This window comes from Bombus vancouverensis, chromosome 2 (genome assembly GCF_051014615.1).
Source record: "Bombus vancouverensis nearcticus chromosome 2, iyBomVanc1_principal, whole genome shotgun sequence".
NCBI classification, from domain to species: domain Eukaryota; kingdom Metazoa; phylum Arthropoda; class Insecta; order Hymenoptera; family Apidae; genus Bombus; species Bombus vancouverensis.
In genome coordinates, this window is record NC_134912.1 from 11272482 (window position 1) to 11295439 (window position 22958).

Consider the following 22958-nt stretch of genomic DNA (forward strand, 5'->3'; position numbering starts at 1 on the left):
CATCTAATTCCAAATTCTTTTACGTCATTCTCTTACCACGTTGACTAGGTGAATAATGTGATCATTCACCTCCATCTACCAACTCCATTGTTCCTAAATCTCTTTCCTTCACCCAAAAAGAATCTACGAAGCGAGGAATGCGTGTTTCAGGACCAAGCAACGGAGGTGATCCTAACTCTAGGCCAGGCGTTCGAGGTAGCCTACCAAATGGCCTTGCGTGACAAACTTGGTAGTCACACGGTGCGATCTCAATCGGCCAATCAACTGACGACTTTCTCAAAATCTGCATCGAAAATGCCAATGTCTCCAGATTCTGCGCTGGACACCGGCCGTGAATCGCACAACCAACCTTCGGCCGCTATCCCCATCGTGAATTCAATGAACCCAAAACCAAAACCCCGCTCTAAGTCGTCCATCCCTAACCCTATAGTGCAGTCCACAATGACCAATCCGATGCAAGACGCAAACTCGAACTCGAGTTCTTTCTCTAGCGGCACCGTGAACTATAGTTCCAGCTCGAACTCAGCGACCAGTCCCAGCACGAACTCCGTGAGCAGCTCGAATTCGAACACGAACACGAACCAAAGTGCAAAGCCGCTAGTCACGCACGGTAGGTCCCATTCGGTGAACGACATCAAAGTGAACGGGAACCAGTTGAAATTGGCGCCAGCGCCGGTCGATGACATCGGAATAGGCGTGAAAGACCTGAAGCCAGGCTCCAGGGCGCCTATAGCTCTGTCAGAAGAACTATAAGGGGAATAAGATTCTCCGTTACTATTTCGATACTCATTACTGTTCGTCCGAGAGATTAGATCGAAACGCTTGACGATCTTTGACCTCGTGGGAAAAGTGTAGGGATGTCGCTTTCGAGACGCGAGTTTGATACAAGGGGTTGTTCTTTAATACGACGGACACAAGGGTGTATGGTGGACTTTAAGGAATTTGAGAAGCGTTTTAGAGTTTTTTTGGGACATTAGAACGATTGTTCTTCTTAATGAAAAACTGAAGGTTGTTAATTGTGAATGTGAAACAGATCATCGTACGGATTGACCCTTGCATCAGAATACTATATGAAATTTTGTAAGATCATTAGGACTAATATCGTAAAATCCATTTGGGACTTTGATATTCGACTGAGAGGTCGGATTATACTTGAATTGTTCGATTAACCTTCGTAGACATTATATGACACACGCGAAATAGGACTCGACTAGGCGTTCGCGGTGTCTTTTTATCTCTCGAATTTTTGTAGTAGCATTCTAGACAGACGTTATGACGGGTATCGACAATTTGAATGGTTGTGTCATTCGGAAGAGAATGATAGAGGGGTTTGATGACAGCTCAGGTAAGTAAGAGACGATTGTCGAATTATTTTGCCAAATTCTTGATCGACCATGAAACGGCGATGCTGTGATTTTCTACATCGAGGGCATTAACGAACCGACGAAACACGTTTAGAAGACAACCGTGTGCTCATCTTTTACATATTTTATTCACGTCCATACAACGACAAAATTGAAAAAAGGAAAAGAAGATACAAAGCAACGAATTCAGAAGATTGTTACATTGTATCTGGTTGGACGGAACGTGTATATCGTCAACAGTATTATTTGATTAAAACGAAGCTCTTCGTTACAAAATAGACGTTTTCTAGGTCTTACACTCGATGTTTTGTCAATGAGGAAGAGCGTGACTAACGTTACATCGACGTCTCGCCTAAAATAATTTTAAACGAACTAGAAAAACCGAAAAAAATGTTGACAAAAGGACGTGATTTTTTTTAAGATTTCATTTTAAAGATTCTTCCTGCACATGAAACATTATATTGCATTTAAAAATGGCACATTTACACACATGTAAACATTCCCATGTCGAAAGGACGTACAGGTGAGTTAACAAATTTGCGAATGCTCAATTTTGATCGCGTACAATCAAATTAAAAAAAGAAAAATCGACTGATGAGACTCAGAGGCTGAATCGTTTTCACTTTGAACTGTGGCTGATTGACGTCACGATGGATTCGTTTCTTCCATGAAATCGTCACCCTCGTTCGAGGTGCCACCGTTTTTTCAACGTTCTCATCACCCAAGACTGACAGTCCTTATTTCGTTTCGCATTTTTCACGTTTCTCAGCATTTACGTATAGAGTATGTACAATGTACACACATGCATGTACACAACAACATAAATTGCACGTATTAATTATCGTAAAACAAAGAAGAAGTAAAAAAGAAAGGACGAAGAGGAGGAAAAACGAAAAGAAAACCGAAGAGAAAATTTACTCCGTGCGGATTAACGTGTATCTATCGAGTGCTAATTGGACGAACCTCGCGAATAAGAAACGAATATTATACCACGAAACGGTACCAAATATCTATCTATTGTATATTTAAATACTCCACGGAGTTCCCTCGAAAACCCTACATTTAATATAAGTCGATTTTCAAGTTTCCAAGTTGCTACGATTGTAAGGAACGTACTACAATCATATTCGAGCGTAGCTGACCGATTCAGCTTTGAGCACTAAAGACGACTCGAATTGATTCAAAGATGTGTCAATAGTAGAGTACTAATATCGATTGAACAGCAAGTAGCATCTCACGTATGTGGGCTCCGTCCCTGAAACGGAGCAGGCCTAACTGACCTCGTATGTAGTTGTCGAATCGTAGTGATAAATCGTGAGCGTATAATTGCCCATCACGAACCGTCTCTGGGAAGTCGGGAAAGATAAAAGCGTGCGGTAGCTCGAGAAAATTGTCGAGACGTCAAACAAATGACGTCTGGTTGTGTACACAACGGGTAGATTGATTCGTAGCGAAAACCAAAGATTGCATGTTTGTATATAAAGCACGCGCGATATTAATCGAACGGGAACGTGGCGATATTAATCGCGATATTAAGCTGGAGAGCAAAGAGAGACGGAGCAAAGTGGAGTGAAATCCATTTTAGGGTGATACGAAGAGAATATATTATACACGGTCACAGACAAGTGGAACACGAGAAACTGCCAAATAACACACCACCATAAACACGTGGCTATACGCACACTTTGTATTCATCACATTTAAAATGATAGTTAGCTCTATTCATAATGTATATGTATATATATTAACGCTTAATCCTGCATGTATATATATATATATACACACATATATACGTGCAGGATTAAGCGTTTAAGGTGTTGCGATAGAGGTGAACGAGGTTCGCGGACGACGCGATACAGTAATTTCAACGTGGAGTAAAATTAGGTGGATGCTCCACCTTTCGTAAGTTCGTACATTCGCGAACTGTAGCGCAGCTATTGTAGAATTGTAGAAAATCGAAATAGAGAGCATGCTTCGTCGATGTGTGTGTCGATAAATTCGAGAAAATCTCGAGAAGAAGCATTATTGGAAAAAAGTCGATATGAAATCGATCAGAGGGGTTATTCGTGTTGGCTTTGGTTATTAGTGTTGTTCGATTGTAATAAAATGAGCGATAAGTCGGATATTAAGATTCGATAATTGGTAATTGTTTGGATAATATGGTTATGTGAAAAAAATACATAAATGAAACGAAAGAAGGAAAAAATAATATGTACGTACTTAGACTATTATCGATGGCACTATTATTTGATAACGAAATCAATAAATTTTGTAGCGTCGTAAATTACAACAGAATAGTTGACGAAAACGTAGTACTGCGTTAGAGTGCAGTATTTAATACAGGACAATTTGAATGCTACGTAGTTGATAGTCGTATTATCGATCGATAGAGTGTTTCTCGACCAAGTTTTGACGTTTATGAGTAAAACGTACGTACTACGCGTTTCGAACATTTTAACGAAGTATCTTTATCGACAAGCGTACCAAAATGTCCTTTCGTAGATTTGTACTTTCGTAAGATTTTCCTTGCTTTCTCTTTTTCTTCTTTATAAAAATTGCGTACAGTGATTCGTATAAAGTAACATGGAAGATTATTTTCTACATGATGCCATTTAAGACATTTTACACAGAATTCTCTTTCTGTTGTTCCTATGGATTCCTCGTAATATACGCTCAAACGTTCGATATCGTATTTGCCAACGAAAAGTGTTTTAAACACTTTCTTATGCATTTATCAGATCGTAGAAATAACAACCATTTACTGATTCAAAAAGGCGCGAAAAAAGACCAGTCCATTCTTAACTTTACACGAATCACTACATACATCTCAAATTTCTCGTCAAGAATTTTCTTCATCGCACAATCACATGACTCGCGACTTGAAACAACACTCATTTCGTCCATCAACGAACAATACAGTTTGTAGCCGATGAAATCTTTCAAGTGCCAACAATGGAGCCCCATTTGTATTCAATAAACCCAACGTCGATGTAACTTCGGGATTCCGAAGTTAGACCGGCCTGGTGTCAGCCGAAGAGAAAAAATTCCGACGGACGCATACGCGCGTTCGACAAGGTGTACATAACATACATCGAACACTTGGTAGCTATCTTGTTTTTTGCTATACTGTAAATTTAACCTATCCACACGTGTTCAAAGGGGAATCTTTCGTTCCGTTCCGCTGTGAACACGGACGCAATAGATAGTCGCACGAGATAATTTATTTCCTTCTTGCGCAGAGGACGGACCGGCAATCTCCTACGAAAGAGGCATCTATCATAGCGTAAACTTTTAAGTATTTATATATATATATTATATATATATTAAAAAAACAAAAAAACAGTAATAAAACATTAAACGAGTAAACGTTAGCTGTATACACTATATACGACTATACATAGGACGAGTGGTATCGGCAATGAGTTTTTTTTAAGGAACTCAGACTCATGCCAATCGCGCGAAGAAAACTCATTCACGGACCAAGAAACGATAAAAACGGGAGAGAAAAACAGGAGAGAAAAAAAAGTAAATGATTAATTGACAAGGGGAGACGATATGTATTTGCTCGTAAACTATTAATAGTATTTCAGGAAAAATAAAAGGAAATATTAGACACAGGAATGTCGAGAGAGGAATTTTTAGGTCGACTTTCTTTCTCGTGAATGACGTGGTGCGACGATTATTTCGTCGTGTCGATTATTTAGATCGAATTTCAGGTATCAGGTGTACGTGTACATAGGTGTATGGTAAAACTAGAGCGTGCTACAGCGATCACCGTGAATCAGTTCAGTGACTCAACGATACCAAAGAGACAGTCGAAGCAATTTCCTAATTGTACATTAGACGACTATGTGTGATTAAAGTGACATACTGATTATTCCTGTGAACTTTTGTTGTTTCTGTCGCTCACTTCCGTTTGATTGACCTACGCCTTGGCATCCTACGGGGTTTCCGCGGGATGGGTTCTTGCGGTTTTCACCGTTCGAAGTTTTTAGACGTGAACAATTTGTTGAAGTTGTGAAAAATTTAATATCACAACTTGGTATCTGTTTATTATCAAAGATCGTTCGAATAGTCGACTGAAATTTGAAAGTCAATCGGCAAAATCTTGAAGGATCTCAGAATGATTCATTGCAAAGATACTTCACAGGGACGTTCTAACGATAGTTTTATAAATTAGCAATAAAGTGCAATACAAATATTGAGAGCACAGAGTGTACATATCGATTACCTAGTCAGAAACTCTCAGAACGTATTTCAAGGCACAAATAAAGTAATCCAATATTCGTCGAGATTCTGTAAATACACTAAATTTGTCATTCGTCGGACTACCTCTTACTCATAGGTATAATACTTATTTGATTTAAACATCTTCGCAATATGAATTCTGAACTTGAAGAATTTGAAATTTCTACATATTTTGCTTACGCTTAAAAACTTCAAACGATACGCAAGGTGGTGCATTGATTAATCGCTTCGGTATCTTTTATCGAATTTACGCTCCAAAAAATATAACGATAGTGTTGTCAAGAAAATGTTAAGATAGTCGAGCTAAATATACTTTACGTCCTTTTCTCTTCACTTTTATAAACCACGTAATAATACATACAGGGTGATCGAAAGGATGAAACAATTTAGAAGCGTATAGTATTTGTTAGAACGGTTAAGATACGTTTAATCAGTTTAGGTCTACATGTTTGTTTCTTAATAACAGTTTAATCATTCTACGTTGTTTGTATTGATGTTTAATCATTCTATTAATACTAGTAGTAGTAATACGTAATACGTTCACAAGGCCAATTTTACGAGACATATGACAGCTAACAAAGACAGAAATAAGACGCATTAGTTAATCTTTTTCACACTAAAGTACCCACTTCGATTACATCCTATTTTAATCTATTTAAATTTCATAAATACAATACAAACGATATTTTCCATATGACAACCCTTTTACATTCAACATTAAAGGGTTTGACAATTATTTTGTCAAAATAAGTGGATAATTAATTTACTTACTTATTTAGATGTTTAAATAAAAGCTCCAACGAAGTCATCACGATTTTCATTAAATTAAAGCAAATACCATATGCCCAAAAATTGTTCGATCCTGTTTATCACTCAGTCCATATAACTCATCTTACTTTATCCATCACTTAACTTTTGCATATGTTGAATTACTCCCATAGAGGAAGGTGTTTGCATTTTTCACCTTAATACAGAGTTTCGAGCGTGAGAGAACACACGTGTGTCGAGCAGGATCGCGTTGATTAAGCACGCGAAAACGCGATGTCATTAACGTGGCGCTTATCTCAAATCGCATCAATTTGCGAGGTGAATCTGCGCGATTCGCCTCAGCTTGGAGGTTTCACGCGAGAAAAACATGAGCCTTGAAACGTCTCGTTAACACCCTCCTCCTTGCGTTAATTATGCGAACGTCATGGCGCTTCGAATTTATAATATCCGCCACATTATTTCGCTAGTCTATCGATCGCATAATAATTATTATTACAATGATTTTGTTAAATAAGCGAGCTTAGATCTTATTTATGAACTTTTAGCTAGTTAATAATAGGTTCGAATATTGTAAATAGTTGTAACGTAATGCGATTGGAATTTTGAATGAAATTTTATTCAATCATGTATTATCTTTGAAATGAGCTTTCGAATGAAGTTTTAGTCAATTATGTATTGTATTATTTTTGAAATGAATTTTTGAATGAAGCTTTAGTCGAGCATGTATCATATTATCTTTGAAATTAATGTTTGAATGAAGTTTTAGTCAATGGTGTGTCTATTTTCAAAATGGGTATTTAGGATTTGTTGATAGGAAAGGGAAGATATTGTTATATTTATTTTTTAGTCGTATCATGAATTTAGTAATAATTATATAATAATTATAATAATAATTTACATATACATATATATATATATATAAGTACATATATAAGCTTGAATACGCAGATACACTTTCCTATATTTATTGTCTTCCTTTCTACCAATGATATTTCACTCCCAACGTAAAAATAAGTACTTTAGAATAGAATTTACAAACGCTTTTGTGTCTTTCATGAGATCTTTCAACTATACATATAATAACTTTTTCATTAGATCAACTCGTGAACTGATTCCGGTGAAAGCTTCCATATCTTTCCTAGGACCCTTGTATAGTTAGTATACTAAAGGCTCGAATGAAATTCTTCAAATCTTGCTCCGTGCACACTGCAATTTAAATATTTTCTTCGCACGATTAACAAAGCGTATTCGTAAGATTCGTGCTTCTATTTTCAAGATTTCGAAGATATTGTGCGATTGGCCACTTTTTAACGTGATCCTGTTTATTGTTGCAGAAAATCGTCGAATGAAACTTGAATCTTTGATTCTTGGACGCTTTTCTTCCGTTCATTGACCGTAGCACGTAATACTTTTAATATTTCGAAGTCACCAATGCATCGAAACTTCTGTGCTCAATGCTTTTACGAATGCATAATTATCTTCGTTCTCATAGTAACGTTGTTCGGTAGCAGCTTAAGCATCTTTCGATTTGTGATTATCCAATTAAAAATTCTGAGCTTTATTTTTGGAAGTGTCTATTGACTGGTCGCTATAACAACATCATTATCAACATCGTTATTGGTAAAATTAACGTTGCATCGATCGCCATTGATAGAATCTACGTTACATTCATCATTATCGGTGGAATCAATGGTACATCGATCATTATTGGTAAGATCAGCGTTGCATTCATAATTATCGATAGAATTAATGGCTGTAACCATCGCCATTTGTAGAATCAACATTGCATCCATCATCATTGATAGAACGAGTGATGTATCGATCGTCATTGGTAGAGTCGACGATGCGTCCATCGTTATCTATAGAACGAACAAATATTATCATCGATCATCATTGATGATATCGATATTGCATCTCTCATTGGAATTCATCAGTAGAATCTACGATGTATTAACCATCGTTGGTAGAACCAACATCGCATCTATTATTGTCGGTAGAGTTAATGGTATATTGACCATTATTCGTAGAATCAACGTTGTCGTCATTACCGAAATACGTTGATAGAATCAGCGATGTAATCGATCGTCATTGGTAGAAACTTTGATGGATCGCTTGATTAAAATCCACTAACCATTCTTGCGATAACATGTCGATGGTTATCCGAGTTCCTCCATTTCTAAAGTAATAATTTCAACACAAATACACTCTTCAGATCGCATTATTATTTTATGATAACAGGAATCAAACTGCGTTCATTTCGACTTTCTGATCGATCCACAAAATGCAAATTCATTATGAAATAATCTATAAATAATTAATAAGCTATAAAATAAAATATGACACTTGCAACGATACGATGATCGAGGTCAATTTTGATCGCCATTTTCGTAACGCATTTCGCGTGCTCGTTGTTCTAGCAGCTTCTGATGGACTTTGTATCCATAGGATCCCTATCCTCGGAGAATTTTCATCTTCCAATCGAGTTCCAGAATGTCTTTGCGTTTCGCTTTCATAGCAGAATAATAGAAACGAGCATTTCGAACGATGTCTGTACATATAACCGGATAACGAGAGTGTGTAAAATAAAGACATAGTAGAGTTTAGATGTGTGTAACGGTAGAATTATTGGCGATGAAATAGGACAGACATGAAAACGAAAGGTTGTCGAAAGAACGATCATGGATCGTTCTTTCTATAGATATTGTACTCTTTAACTCTTTTTGCGTCGATGTTTCTCTCCTAGTTCTTGCAATTTCTTCTCTTATTGTGATTAGCCTTCATCGAGAGATTCGATCTTTACTTTGCACAGAATATATTTGTCGCGTTGACTGTCTCGTCGAATTAAATATCAATAAAATATATCCAGAAGATCGATGTATTTAAAGCAATTGAGAAATTGTTTGGTAAATTATGGTACGATTACGTAGTCTTATATATATTGTACCAAAGAATTATATGAAAATATATAAGTGTAAAAATTGAAATTTGTGTAGCATACGATAGATGTAGCGATTAACTGTGAAATGACGTGGCAGTCAACGTGTCAATGATATAATATATGCACAAGATATCTATTTAATATGATTGTAGATATTGCGACGATCGAATGAAACTTCGTATCGCCACGCGATGCAATAAAATTGCGTTAAATCAAAGATTTTGTACGAGCTTCTTTAACGTTCTTTCAATTGAGAATTAATATTGCAACAAATACAATTTATATTAAATTAAATTAGGCTGGATCGATAAAGTATACGTTTTCAATTTGATATCGATGCGATATTCGAATTTTAATGTTACTTTGAATTTTTCGTACTATGTACCTTCGTTTTAATAAACGTTACTTTCAGTAGATATTAAGTGTAACTACCAATTAAGGATTGATACATACGCGTGGCAGCGTTTCCCTGTTACCTCACGAATCGATTGTAAACGATTGTCCTCGCTACTTTGTATACTGTGCTGTACCTTTTATTCTAGTTACCGATCCAATCCACAAACTCGTTTAGCGCCTCTACTACTCGAGACACTTTTCAATTCTGACACGTCTTTCTGTATATCTATTATATAATCGTATAATTGTTCACACGTCACGCAATTCGATTTCAATTTCATCGAACCATATTCGTATATGTACACTCTCGTTCACAAGTATCACGACATTCATTGGTCTCATACAAAGGACTTTTATTTGTTTTCCAGTTCGTTGATTCAAATTTTGTATTCGTTGTTTTCGAGAAAATCAGATTTCAAAATGTCGAGTACATATGCACTTGGCGAACTCGCGACTCAATACAAATAAGAAAGTGATTCTTAAAATAAATATAAGTTGAGGATGTGAAGCAAAATTTTGTTCGCTCGAGGGATCGAGAAAATCGACTTTGAGATAAGACTCGTTGAGACATCATGGATAGCCATATCGGGTCAAGGATCGCGCGCACTTCAATTTTCGAACTCGATTCTCTCGGAAACTAAGCATCGAATGAAAACACATTACTCCTTTTTGCATGCAGAATAATTTATTCTCTAATCGAGAAGGAAGTTTGCTGAGACAATGTGTATACAAAAAGCTATTATATTATGTATATACATTCTTATTAAATATTAAATATCAAACATGCTGGATTCTGTGCGCGATCTAAGATTTCAAAGATGATAACTTCTAAAGGTTTTAGTAACTTCTTCTGTGTTTTGTAAGTATCGCGGATTTTACTGCAAGTGTGTTCTTATACTTATAAACGAGGGCGTACATGAAAGACAACCACTTTCGAACGTTTCGGTAGACGGAGAACCGGAATCCGTGGATATTCGAATTTTTTCACGGTTCAACCGACGGAACGATTCTCGAAAAACGAAAGGCAGTTCGACTATGTATTCCGGTCCAGCTATTCGATGGATCCTTTTTCTCCCTTCTACACGCGTTCGCATGGCTGTCGATTTCGAAACAATGCCACTGTTGAGCGACGCGAACGAATTACTATTTCGGAGACGTTACTATCAATTTTCCCCGCGTTACTCTGTCCCTTTCTCCCTCGCTCTATGGACAAAACAAAAACAGAACAAAGAAAAAAATTGTTGAAAAAAATGAATAAAAAGAGAGAAGACAAGAAAAAATATGGGACAGCGCTTGATCGTCGTGCAATTCGAGAGGATGACTCGTAGTGATAATAAAAGAGATAGATGTATTTGCTGATGAATCGCGCGCCACGAGTTTTTCTCTCTCGTCGTCGATGCCTTTCTTGGTTCTTTCTTTTTTTTTTTCTGTTTTAAAATGATGCGATGGAAGAAGGAGAATTTTAAAAGGAAAGGTTTCCTTTTGTGTCCTTCTTTCTTGAGATTTCTGCGGTTGGAAAGAAGTTTGAAACGCGTGGACGACGAGGATAAATGCTCGAGGTGCGTGACGACTGTGCAAGAGAACGTACAAATTGAAAAGAAGAAGGGTAGTGGTGAATGATCAGTGTCTTTTGAAATCAAAAGAGTACTTGTACGGAAGCTATTTGCCGAGAATGCCATAATATAAACGCGCTATTTTGTACCGAGCAGCCTGATTAGACGCAAGAAAAAAAAAAACTTCCTACGTTCTTGGACACATTATATTTATTATTGTTCATGTTTATTAGAATGATATATATATGAGACAGAGATTATTCCCTGGATATCTATATATATATAACGCCTTGAAGGAATAAAACGGATAATTTACGGGAGAACTGTGTGTCATTCCTTCAATCACCCATCTCTGTTTTGTTCTTCAATGCTTCAATTATTATTAAATTATTATTTAATATCGATATCTTGCACATCGTGACGGTAAGTATATTCCAACTTGAACCAGTAAACGTATTAAGAAATTCAGTATCAGTTTCTTCAAAAGTTGCTATGTAGCTAATAAAATTAAATCAGTATAAACATTTTTAACTAATAAATTCAATATAAATTTGGAATGCATTAACAAAGAAAATATTAGAAGTGATCGAACAAATTTACGTAGAGAAAATTACACTGTTGGTTTAATTCTATCCTATTGGCTACTCGAATCAATCGGTTACATCGATTCTTTCTTAATGAATTGTAATTCTTGGAAAATAATTCATGGTAACATTACAATTAAAAGTCCAATCGTCCCAACTCTTGAATACCAAGCGATGGTAATGAATTACAATTACTTGCGACAAATCAAGCTATGACTTGTATAAAAGTGGTTTTGCGTAAAATGGATGAACGCGATTTAAATACTTTTTAATTCGAGAAAATCTACGATCAGGAGTAAAGTTTTGTTTCCAAGCAAAAATCGTTCTTCAATAAATAATCTCACACGTTAAATCATTTCAATTCTGATATCTTCTTATTACCGATTAATTTATATTATATTTATCCATTGTTTGTCATCATTAACTTATAGTTGTACATCAACTACTTTTATGTTTTGAACATCTGCTATTGATCTTACGAAACATTCACATGCGTAAGTGTTTGAACAACCAATTATCTGTTACTTTAATGATCCTCATTATATGTATTTAGATGAGTGTCCTGATTTTTTCATGAATCATTCTACATATTCTTAAGAATATAAATCCTGTGCTGGCACACAAAGTATTGAAGCAAATTGAAAATATTATTATCAAACTTGATATGCAAGTCTCTTAACGACAAACATATCACAACATAAGTAAGTTCACATTGTATCGTCAGCAGTCATTAAGGTAGAAGTAACCAGATCCAAGAAAATAAAAGGTCGTTGGTATTCGGTATCAAATAGTTAGTCTGGCAAGTCGAATCGATAGCGAAACCGCAAATACTCTGCACGTTGTATAATTTCTTCAGTTCGGTGTTCCGGTCTATGGTTGCACGGTGGCCACAAGATAAGCATCCAGTCCGCTAAAGATGCTAATTAAGCAAGTTTCAATCTTAACAAAGTTTTTCGATTAGCCGGTAAATTGTTATACGACGATCCGCCGGGCTTGTTATTATCTTCCCAAACAAGCCAGGCAATCGTACACGGTGAAACGCGGTAAAATAATGGAAAGCTCGGAGCAAGTTTCGTCGTTAAAATTGATAGCCACCGCACCGATTGTTACTTCATAGTTCCTCTTTTCCCTATTTCCTTCCATAGTTTCTATCTTCTAGGAAGTACTCACCAAAAGAACCAGTTGGAACGACGATAACGTTTTTTTCTTTTTTTGTTTGGTTTTGACAACAAGACACGAATACTAGATTGGGGATGATTCTTTAAATTTAGTTGCGATTTTGAATACTTTTATATTATACCATATGGAGGGTTTTTACTATGTTGGTAAATGGAACAAATAAAAATGTCTTTATTAGTATTCAGTAGTTTAGTACTCAACCCCTTATTTCATAACATTGAGTCACTAAAAATTTCTAAGCGTCTAGATACTTTGACGCATCACTCAGTTCTTCTAACTTTACTTCGATATTGATTGTACAAAGTCACGTTACAGTATGTACAACTTATAATTATACAAACGTACAACTTATAATTTTCAATAATTACACTGTTTCAAACTTCAATACCTAATTATATAACCCTACGGCAAAAAACCTTAAAGAGCCAATCATCAAACAGGAAGTTGCATCTTTGTATCGCAATATTTTTCTAACCCAAGCTACTTCGCCAATCCAGACGAAGAATAAGAAAAAGATGAAATACCTTCACTGATCAAGAACACCCTCGACTCAATGCCTCTCGCAACCAGGACCCGCCATTACGTTAAGCCCTCATCCGCGGCGTTGGAATCATTCGACAAAAGAGAACTGGGAGGTACGTATCTATTTTTTCTTTTTTTGGTTCTCTTGACCTCTTTCATAGGAGTATCAGCCGCGGTACGGTTTCGGTCTAGCGGATTTTGATACGTCTCGCGCGTTTATCGTCCTGATCTGGCACGTCCGTTCGATTGTCGAAAGCAGGCTGGGTCGCCGATCGGAACCCCTCGCTGCGACGCGGAACAAAAGAAATAAACGAGAGCGTGGTGTGTGCGTGACATTGTTATATATGTACGTACATACAGGTGCCTGTAAACAATGACGCGACACCCTCGCCTAGAAACAACGAAGGTGGAGAAAGGACGAGAGAGAATCCCGAAAAATCCTGGATTCGTGGGGGATGACGAAACGACGTGCCTGGCAATAGTAAAATCATCGACTTCTGTAAGAGGAAGAAAGAGGAAGAGAGAGAAAGGAAATGTGAACACGGCTGTCGACAGGCGCGTTTCTTCGACAAATTGTACCACCTTCTACCCTACGCGTCGTCGTTCGCAGTGTTCGTGCCCTTTTTTCTTTAGGAACGATCCAATTTGTTCGTGGGCACGTCGGTGCGTCATCGGCCCATCAATCATATCGACGTTCTACGTGCGTGGCAAGAACGGTTCCGTTAGTTTGTTTCTTTTATTGCGACGTTTGTAGCGTTCGAGGGTTTCATCGTGGTTTTGGCAATTAGTAAAGTTATCGTGTTGAAAGTTGTATTTTAGTGTTGAACTATAGGAGATTTATTATACACATGGATACGTTACAAATGAATTCATACGCTTCTGATTGGAAATTAAAAATCTACTGGAGATGATACGTCTACAGAGGATACGTGGCATTGGTAATTAAGAAACTGCTGGGGAGCGTCATATTGTCAAAAATAATAGTTAGAGGGTGAAAGCCAGAGCAGGTATTTCCAGATCTGTGAACGTCAGCCTGGGTGATTTACGGGTCGCTTGAAGTTCACTTGAACGTATTTAGAGAAGATACTTGAAAGTTATAGAAAGGTTACCGGAGACCATGTCTTTCAGAAGCAATCGTTTTAAAAAAGCATTTGAAAATTCACAATCGATATTCAGATAGGAATCCCATTGTTTTACTTACAGCATCCGCGTTTCATTATTCATGATCGAAGACGCAAGTACCCGTAAGAGGAAGTCGAAGAGCAAACGACTCGTGGAGCGGCGCGAATTAATTAACGCGCCCGGCGTGCTTGTTTCTCTCGATGAACCGTAAGGGTCATTACGAATGGGTTGTATATCAATCGACGCGTGGCAAGGCGTAATATACGCGGGCGTACGGTTAAAACGAATGGCCGCCTCGGCGATGGCGCGAGCCTCGATACGTTATCTGGCCTGAGAGGAGGGCTGGGCGTTTCCGTGGACCCGGGTCAACGCGAGGGGTATATATCCAGGAGGTCAGATAAATTTGGCCCGGATTACGCGGCCGTCACTTTCATATTCATTGAAATACTTCACCCGAACGACCAGCCGTATTTTTCTATCGGGGGTCGGAAGGACTTTGCCTCTGCTACTGTCTTCGTCCTGCTTCGTCCTGCTTCGTTCTGCCGATCTTCTCTCCTTCCTTTCGACGAATCCGACCGTGCGATAAGGGTGCGCGCGACAGTTAAACGATCCCCTAGATCTGGACACGAGGATGGCGATCGGCTGAAGGAAATTAGGCTGAACGGAGAAATTGGTTGGACAGGGAAATTAGGAGTTGTTGATGCCAGGTGTAAGATTACGTAAATGGCTAGAAGAGGAAAGAAATGCCAAAATGAAGTTGAGTCGTGTTTTGTTTGTAACAGTTATAAGATCATGTTCTGTGCCATTTTGATTTTTACATTTGACTCTTGTGTTTGTAAATTTCTTTCTAATAAATGTCTTAAAGCCAATCTTTATTACAATACCATATAGACGATAGCGTCGATCTATGAAGCTTGTAGGATGTTTTTTTTCATTTATTCATTGATGTATCCAAGTGTTATGTTCAGTTTTTATTCAGTAAGAATTGTCTAATTGTTTTGAATCGTGTATATTCTATGTAATTTTATTTCGTAGAATTATGATGTTATTTTCATTCTAACATTTAAACTTCAAGTTCGCTTCAGTGAGTAAAATAAATCGTAAAAGCAATTAGGAACAAAGACAGCAATATACTAATGAGATAAAGAAACATAATAATACGTTGTTGGTAAGTTGAATACAATTTTAACCTATTGTATACCTGCGTAATTATTATTACACACGTGGCGCTCTTTCCTACGTGTTCAGCGCGTCAACATTGTGGGAAGAAAACTCGAACGCCGACCACCACGGAGATAGACCCATTAAATTGTCTTTATATGCCTAGAGCATCCTACAATGATACGTGCCCTGTTTCCCTACGGGCGAGCCAAAGTATCTCTACAGAAACATCTGTTTATCTCACTATTACACTGCCCGAGGAGCTACCACATGATGGCTGCGACGATGTTTGCCCAGGATCGTTCTCGATGCCGCTGGCAATGCTCCTTAAATATCCATTACTATTTTTTGTTTGCGAGAATTTGGGATCACTGGTTACAAAACAGGGCAATTGGATAAAAATGTATCTTCCTTGGCATCTGTAGATATCCTCGAACTTTAAATGCTAATAAAAAATAGGAAGAAAATCAGAACGAAGGATACGTAAAAATATAAAATACTAGGAGAAAAAGGGACGGATTGATCATTTTGACTACTCTAGTAGTTATAGCGTTAAAAATATGTAACCTTTTCAATTTTATATTGACATTTGAACTATTGTATATCGATCGATAATAAAACGATAATCTTGAAATGGTACAATGTGTACCGAAATGTGTACAAATATTTCTTAGTTAATAAATAATTAGGTGTTCGACTTCATTGATTCTGTATTAACATTAACTTGATTATTAATAACAAGCCTCGAGTATATTAATTTAGTATCAATTATCTAGTATCAAATTTTACCCTCTCGAAACATCCTTTCGTCTTGAAGACTTCTCCAAAAACATGGTCACTGGCATATCCAACTACTTGTAAAATTAACAAACCTAGAATTCATCATTTTGAAGGCCACGACAACTCCATTATTAACCAGCCATCGATTAAACGGCAATTAAATCTTGCCTTCCCAAAAATGTCCCTCCTCCTATCTACGATTCTCTTACAGTGTATCTTTTACGATGTTCAGCCCGCGGGGGCCTAGTTTCACCGAAGCGTGACAAATGCTTGTACAAACTCGGGACGAACGGTGCGTGGCCAGATCTGTTACATGTCGCCGTGATGAATCTGCGTCTCCGCATTGTCGCGGGGCCACGTGGCCGAAAAACGAGGCGAATTGTGTTTTTCCTGTGCTGATGCAACGGGTGACACAAGGGGAAAAGAGCGGTGGCAAAGATTTTTCGAAAGAAAAGGAGGGTTGTACACGGGGCGTTCGACGAGAAAATACCCTCCGCAGGATGGGTTCTTTGGGTGAGACCACTCGATGACGAGGACAGAAGGTCTCAGGCCCGCACAGAAACGTCAGTCAGGCTTACGCGAAGCGGGATCTAGATGTTATCTTCGATTTGGGACAGCGTACGGGTCGATGCGTCCCCGTTGTTGTATACCGTTAACTAATTATTCCATGGACCCTCGCTTCTCCACGATGCACATGGAATACCGCGTACGTCGAACTGCCGCTGACTTTTAACCGCCCCGAATCGAGGTCGCAGAGCAAACTATATACATAGAATGGGATGAAGTTTCGTAGATGAGGTGGTTATATGGAGTCACGATGGGATGCATCATTTATATAAGCGAGATGGAGGTTATCGTTTGGCCATGTTATGGAGTAATAGAATTTGGAAAATTCATTTTCTGGGTGGTTTTAGACGAGGTGAATTTGGAATTTTTCTTTCGAGCTAATTGTAAACTGATTTCTGTAGTGTTTCAGTTAGTTAAAATATTCTATCTGGTATTCTTTCATTTTTCAACATACGTTGAGATACTTGCAGCTCCTTGTGTCCTGTGCTTTTTTATATTTGAGTAAAGTTATAGTTTACAGGCTGTTACGATACAGCAATGATTAAATATTTATAATTGAATGAAGAAGAACAAACATGATACAAAGAAAATGGTAAAATTCTTTTTTTTTTTAGTTTCTGGTTGTTAGATAGGACGTTTGAATTAAAGGAGGAGATTTCATTGTAACAACAATTAACAAAGTAAAAAAAAAAAAACACAGACAGAAAACACACTTGAAGAAAGCAAGAAGTTAATTACGTGTATCATTATTACCAGAAACATAATTACCCGATTATCTGAAATAAGGTCATTAATCGAACTCCAGGGAGTTGGATGGAACGTTGCGGTGATGCTAAATTCATCGTCGAATACTATACACAGCATCGTGTTTATCCCAAACACGAGAATTTCAATTAGCTCATGCTGGGCGGGTGTAAAATCACACGTGATTTCGCGGTCAGCGATCGACAAATAATTTCGCTATATGTTGTTATATACTTTCCGATGGTCTGGGTCTCTGCCATATTAAACGCTATTAGGTAATGATCCTGCAGAACGCGATTAAGTGAGTAACAATATTGGACATGGCAATTATTATAAAAGGATTACTGAATAGATTTCTCTGTTTCAATCGTTTCCTGTAGAACGATGAAGATTTGTATGTTGAAGAATTTTTTGTCGTTTCTCCAAGACCTAGAGATTTCGTTACTTTTCGATAAAACCTCCAAATTCCTTTGCTGCTTGCTTTTGGTACTATTTCAAATTGTATTTTTTTCTAAGTTTCTTCAAACTCATTTTCAATTTCTACGATGAATCTTTTTTTCCATTCTCTTCCAAATGTATAATATTTTCGTGTCATTGAGAAAAATATCTCAATCATCGCTCCACATATCCACGCAAACAATCAAATAACTCTCGAAATCGGTCAAACGCCCCCAAAAAGTACTCAAATTATCAGCAGCGTTGAAGAGACGCAGCTAGACGCAACCGAGTCGTCGTCGTTATATAGCATCCTCGATATTGACATTCGCCATTGGGATTGATACCAGGAACCCTGTCGAACGATAGACGGAAACAGGTAGAATATCAAGCATAGAGGGAACATAATAGAGAAAGATGGATACCAGAAGAGGCCATATACGAATGACAAAGCTCGACAGAGGAATCGAGTGACAGAGCGAGACGAGAACTGCTCGTTCCATGGAATCCGGCGATATTCGCCATATTGGCAGTATTCCTCTCCGCTTTGCTCCCGTTCCTCGCTTCGCCTCCCTTTGGCAGCCCTGTACTCCGTCTCTCGATCCGTACGGGCACACGAGAGCACGGCTGTGGCTGACGCCGGGCATCGGGGCAGAGCTCCCGGGTATCTATCGGATAATTAGCCGGTGATTACGTGGCAGTCATTCGGGCGGATATCAGTGCCCTCGACCCTCGGCCTCGCCCTCGCCCAAGTCCTCGCCCTCGGGCAAGAGGGTACCTACCATACAGCCGTGCTTGCAACCTGCATTTCTCTCTACCTCGCTCGCTCACCCTATTTCCCTATCCTTCTTCAACGTTTCCCTCAGTATCCGTCTCCTTCCATCTTCCGTCTATCTGCCTATCCATCTATCCATCTGTCCATCCATCGGTCTTCCTCAGCCTAACCTCCCATCCAGCCCTCTCTACGCCTAATTCTCTCTATTTCTCGCTTCCATCCACTCCGTTCTCTGTCTCTCTGGTAGTTACCAAACGTCCACGACCTCTCCCTAGAGAAGCTCACCCGCACTTCCTGCATCTCATTATTGACGCCCAATGCACTGCTGGCTCGCATTATACACCGCGCGCTGGATACCATAGTTTCGAGTCGCGCTTCTGTGTGAGGCCACGATGCCCTCCACCAAGGTGTTCGTACATTCGAATACCCGCACGTGCACACGTTCGCTGGTCTGACGGAGGATCGCTCCAGGCGGTGACCAACCGGCCCATCGACCAACACCGTCAAACAATCTCATTATCATTCGATTCACGGGTAACAGAGAGGACCAACGGTGTTTGGCCGACCAAAGGGAAACCCTTATATATCGGGAAATCGTGCCCTCTTTATTGCCCGCGAATCATCGGATCCAATCCGCCCGTGAAATTAATCGGGAATCTTGAATTGTTTTACCAACTATTCATTTCGATAGGTACTTCGTACTTGGAATACGGGAGACGGAGGTTTGGTTATACGAGTTTGCGATTTTCTCGGTAGCCGAGAATGGCGATGTTAGGTAGTCGATGATACATGTAATCGTGATTTTCGAAGCTTCAGACAAACACGCTTTTGTGTCTTAGATTTTAGAATTTTCTTCTGAAAATTGGGAAGTTTCATAAATTCGAAAGATCAGTTTTTTAAAGTTTGAAAAATCACTGAAAATTAGAATATTAACCCATCAAGGGCCAACGTTACGTTGAAGCAAAGCTTAATTTACAATCCTTTTCCAACCAACACAAACAGCACCTAGTGCTGTTACTCGTACCAAGTTTCACCAAGCTTAGAAGCTTCTTGCCAAACAGCACGGAGCGGCATCCGGAAACAGCGGCAAGAAATCAGCAAAGGGTTAGAGAGGACAAAAAAGAGACTGAGTCCTGACCTACTCTATCAGAAAAGCATGGAGGACCGGTTAAGCGTGTTGGATCGTCGGAACTTTTCACCCTCGATCCTCCTGTATCCCTTTCACGGGGAAAAAGAACCAACCAGCGAGAGCCGACGGTTAACAGGGATCCCATGTATACCTCTTAAAAGCCCGAAAGAAAGAAAGAAAGAAAGGAAGAAAGGGAAAAAAGGTAATGCGACGCAATTAAACAATTTGGACGGGCGCACGCGACGCGAGAGACTTCAAAAGTGCCACCACATGTGGGCACGAGATGTAATCAGGAAAGTTAATTGAAGGCCCCACCCCAGGACTCGTTCGTCTATTTCCTTCTCTGTTTCGTGTATATATGTGTGCCATGAAGCTCGAGTGCTTTCCCATTGGGGCCACGCGTGCTTATGCCGCCGGATGCAAAGGCCGAAGCGATTGACTCATTCAACGGGAATAAAAACACAACAAACTTCTGGCGAGAAAGAACGACGACGACGTTGAGCGCGTTCGGGGGCGTCGGTGGTTTGGAAAAGGAGAGAAGACGGGACGGGAGGGTGAAATCACAGGGAGGGTGGTGTACAGGGTGCTGAGGTAACGAAGAAAAGAGAAAAGCCGCGCGGGCTCGCGCGCGTGACGTCACGAGCAGAAGGCATTCAGATTGAAGAGCGCTCGATGACTCTCGAGATTTGTATTGCCATTAATAACGAGGCGGGGGTGCGTTCCCCTTCCTATCGAGCCAGCAATTGCACCGCGGTACAAGCGTTCACAATGTGTACAACTTGTACCGGCTGTGTACGCACGCCTGCTATACGCGCCACTTATGCTCGACACGACCGACACGCGTGTATCGTGCGCGTCGTAAAGCAATGTGACGTACTCCTTTGACGGCATGGAACTCCCGGAAGTTTCTGTGGTACTCGCGAGAACGAGTGGGAGGACGCGCGGGTTGACGCTACTCGCGTGTACACGAGCTACGGAAGAGACTAGTCGATCTTTTGCTTGTTTTGGATATTCGTACGGGTTTTTTAAAGGAGTGGTTAACTTTTGTGGTGGGTTAAGTTTGTCGGAGGTAAAAGCGGAAGATTATGGATGTCGATGTATGAAGATGGGCATCACGTTTGGATTATGACACAAGGTGGATGATTACAACAGTTTAGGTGGAATTGGAAGAAAGAAACGCATAGCAACACATAATTCTTATAAAAATCGAGCAATCTTTGCGAAGATATATATACCAATTTGATATGGATATTGCCTTTAGTTTAAATAAATTACATTTGATATGTATCGTAGCTTTATGTTCAATTATTACTTCAGATTAATTCTCCTTTAACTTTGGAAGATATTTCCTTTCCTTATACCAATTACGTTTCCACGAATAAAGGATTTGAACAGAGAAACAATGCTGATATTGATAAGAGAAAATATCAGATAAAACATCAAATCAATAAATCGAAAAAAGATCGAAATCTACAGATTTCAGAGACAAATCTACTGATTCACCTGACGTACCAGGTGCACCTTTAACAACAAACTTACAGGTTAATCTCTACTGCAATGAAACTACAGGTCCACCAATCATCTCCTTTAAACTTCAACCTACACGAGATCGTACGAACAAACTACCGCAGCAGTACGAACCCCAACCTATGTTTCAGCAAGAACCTGAACCATCCGTTCGACACTCGGCCGCAAATATAATTACCGGCGTTTAAGCCGCTTCTATTGTGCGTGGAACGCTTGACTTGGCGAGCGTTGCGCAGAACCGCCGTAGGATGCACGAAAATCCAAAGAGGAACGAGAGAGCTCGTGAACGTGGACGTCGAAGGGGTTCCTGGCCACTTCTGGTCACGTGCGTCGTTCTGTCGAGTTGAAATCGATGCCGTCAGAAACCCACGGTCGGTTCTCACGTCGGCCTTTCTTTCCACCGTTCGATGGTCCGTGGCTTCCATCGTGTAATTCCTCGATCTTTAATCTCCTTTTAACACTTCGGCTCAGGGATCTTCGGATGAGGGAGAAAATTGATACAATAGAGCGAAGCACCTTTTCCTAATAACGATCGTGGAATGCGATACTATTTTAAAGAAGTGGTTTATTATATATGATAATCAGACTGCGGATGTTTATGCAAATCCATGCTTTATTGAATTTAATTGAAGAAGTAAAATCTAAGTCTAATTACATAATTCCAAATCTTCATCCATCGATAAAATTCCATGCCATCCATAGATATATGTATTTATTATATGTAATAAAACAGCAGAAGGGTTGTGTTTATACATTGAATAAAAAAAGTAAAACAGTTATTCAGAAACAGCTGATAAGGTAAGGAGCGCAAAAATCTAATTTTCGGAATTTTTGCCTATCTGCTTGTTTGTCTTTGATGGGGTTTTCTCTGTCGTATAAGTTAGTATCCGGGGAAGAAAATAGAGTATATTTCATCTTGATCCGTTTGGCAGAGAACGAGCCACGATGATTATTGTCTATGTCGTGTATATTCTGGAATCGAACCGTTTTATAATTTAATATTTTCTACTGTGGAGAATAAACTAATTGTTGGTATAAAAAATATGTATAATTTCATTCATATAAAGCATCACACCATGGATAACAAATTCAAGCTGCCAACAGTTAGATCACTCGAAAATTGAAGACAATATTCAATTTTACTTAAACCTAAAAATTTTCATACA

General features: G+C 38.9%; 1 protein-coding gene across 2 annotated transcripts in view; it reads left to right on the top strand.

The window, feature by feature from the left end:
* The window catches only part of LOC117163262 (ankyrin repeat and SAM domain-containing protein 1A), an 83501-nt gene extending 71911 nt beyond the window's left edge, over positions 1–11590 (top strand). For both annotated transcript variants that reach the window (XM_033345377.2, XM_033345378.2), the window contains one exon: positions 151–11590. In XM_033345377.2, the coding sequence (XP_033201268.1) occupies positions 151–753 (603 nt within the window). In that variant the 3' untranslated portion in view covers positions 754–11590. The remainder of the gene's footprint in view (positions 1–150) is intronic.
* The last annotated feature ends 11368 nt before the right edge of the window (positions 11591–22958 follow it).